The sequence below is a fragment of the Apaloderma vittatum genome, unplaced genomic scaffold (assembly GCF_000703405.1).
Source record: "Apaloderma vittatum isolate BGI_N311 unplaced genomic scaffold, ASM70340v1 scaffold4945, whole genome shotgun sequence".
NCBI lineage: Eukaryota > Metazoa > Chordata > Aves > Trogoniformes > Trogonidae > Apaloderma > Apaloderma vittatum.
In genome coordinates, this window is record NW_009718633.1 from 1,028 (window position 1) to 3,339 (window position 2,312).

The 2,312-nt window shown below is 44.1% G+C and overlaps 1 protein-coding gene across 1 annotated transcript; it reads left to right on the forward strand.

Annotated features, from left to right (window-relative positions):
* Positions 1–321: 321 nt before the first annotated feature.
* On the forward strand, positions 322–1,328 carry LOC104268197 (olfactory receptor 4N5-like; the record flags this gene model as incomplete). Its single annotated transcript, XM_009870307.1, has 2 exons — positions 322–896; positions 949–1,328. Coding segments are annotated over exons 1-2 (955 nt in total), but the record flags the coding sequence as incomplete, so codon positions are not given.
* Positions 1,329–2,312: the final 984 nt, after the last annotated feature.

Below are 2,312 nucleotides of genomic sequence, written 5' to 3' on the forward strand. Positions count from 1 at the left end.
ATCTAGATACTAGTTCCAGGGTGAAGACAAAACAAGTAACAGCTGATAAAATAGGGACTTTTCTAGTTTACATTTCCAGTAAAATGCCCAGCTTACTGGTAATCTAAATTACTGGCTTTCAAGTATTTCATCATTAGGAGTTACCCAAAACTAGGAAATGGGGAAAGTGCATGAATTTCAGGCAATTTAAATATGTCCCACGTTGTTCAAACAGTTTAGTAGATTTGCACTGATTGTTTAGTAGATTTGCACTGATTGTTTGTTGTTGTTGTTTTTTTCCATAGCTACTGTCTGTTTTCCAGGGTTCTGCAGAGTGGAAAAATGGAGCACGGGAACTACACAGTAGTTACAGAACTTGTTCTGTTGGGATTGACCCAAAACCATGAAGTCCAAATGATTCTCTTCTTCTTCTTCCTGCTCTTCTATATGATCATTCTGCCAGGCAACATCCTTATAATTCTCACAATCTGGGGGGATCCCCAACTGGGATCACCTATGTATTTCTTCCTGGCCAACTTGGCATTCTTGGACATCTGTTACTGTTCTGTCACCTCACCCAAAATGCTGGCTGACTTTTTCTCAGATCGTAAGACCATCTCCTACAGTGCCTGCATAGCTCAGCTTTTTTTCCTCCACTTCCTGGGAGCAGCTGAAGCTTTCCTGCTCATGGTCATGGCCTATGACCGTTATGTAGCCATTTGCAAACCTCTTCACTACACCAGGCTTGTGAACAGAAGAGTTTGCTGTGTCCTGGTTGGAGTTACCTGGAGTGGGGGCTTCATCCATGGCATCATTCTACTTGGTCTCAGCATCCACCTCCTCTTATGTGGTCCCAACATCCTGGACAACTTCTTCTGTGATGTCCATCAGCTGGTCAAGTTGGCCTGTGATAACTAGTAGTAGAGCTAGTAGAGCTTTTGATGTTCCTCAACAATGAAGTTGTTATAGTTTTGTTCATTACACTTCTCCTAATCTCCTACACTGTCCTGGAGTTGTTATAGTTATGTGCATTACACTTCTCCTAATCTCCTACACTGTCCTGTTGCTGAAGCTCCGGACACAGTCCTCCAAGGCAAAGAACAAAGTAGCCTCCACCTGTGTTTCCCACATCATTGTGGTTTTTGTCATGTGTGCTCCAGCTGTGTATATCTATGGTTTACCCTTCCAAGTTGTCCCAATGGAAAAATTTGTTGCCGTTTTCCATACAGTCATCTTCCCTTTGACCAACCCCAGGATCTACACCTTGTGTAACAAGGAGATCAAAAGCTCAATGTGGAGACTACTCAGCAAATGCGTGCTTCGGTGTGGAAAATCTAAAACAAATATTTGTAAGTAAATGTCCTCTTTTGAGCTAAACCCAAGCAATCCTGTTCAGTGATTTTAATTTTCAGGTCAGTCTCTTCTAAGAGCCTGAGCTTTCTGAAGTTAACAGCACGTTTGTGCAGACAGTGTCCACTACCAGAAGTGATAAAGCCTGGTGTCTGCAGTCACTGCCAGCGGTTGGGACGCAGGAAGGCTCCGGCTGAAGCTTGTTCCTGTAGTGACCATGGCCACAGCTGGCTCTTGTGTGCTAAGCTGGGGGTGCAGTGAAGCAAAAGGCGTCACAAGGAAGTAAACGGTCGCACCTCTGGGGAAGAACAGACAGGACGATGTTAAGCCCTCTTGCCCTAATGGCAAGTGTCTGAGGTGTCTGAGGAAGACCCTATCTGTTCTTCTACCTTTGATCCTGATCCTTACCTCCTGAACCCAGCCCCTGTGCCCAGTTTCCCACTGCTGCTGAGCCTGGGGCTGCCCAGCTGCCGCCGGCTCTGCAGCATCAGTGGAGATTGCTACTGGGGGTGAGGATGGCAGGATTTGATATCGGTTTTGTATATATTTGAATATAGTTCATTATTTTCATAATTTTTCTTATTAGTGCTATTGTTCTACCATAGGTGTTTTAGTTTTCTTTTCCAATGCCTAAGTCTCTCTGCTTTATTCCCTTTCCCTTTCCCTTTGGGGAGGGAGAGGGGTTAGAGAGCATCTAGAGAGTTTTAGGAACAATTCCATAGTGTACACTATGTAGAAACATAATATATATTAAGTAAGTTTCAACTAATTGTCTTCTAATTATCAGAAAAAGCCTTAGTGTGATGCTAAAACTGTATGGAATAATTTAGAGGAGAACAACACTGTGTGAAGGAATTTACAGAGTTTTGCTCTGAAGTTCCACTCTTAACATCCTGTAGCACCCTACAGCCCTCCATCCCAGCACCCTACAGCCCTCGATCCCAGCACTCCAGTCATGGGACTCATTCCACCAAGTCTCCCTA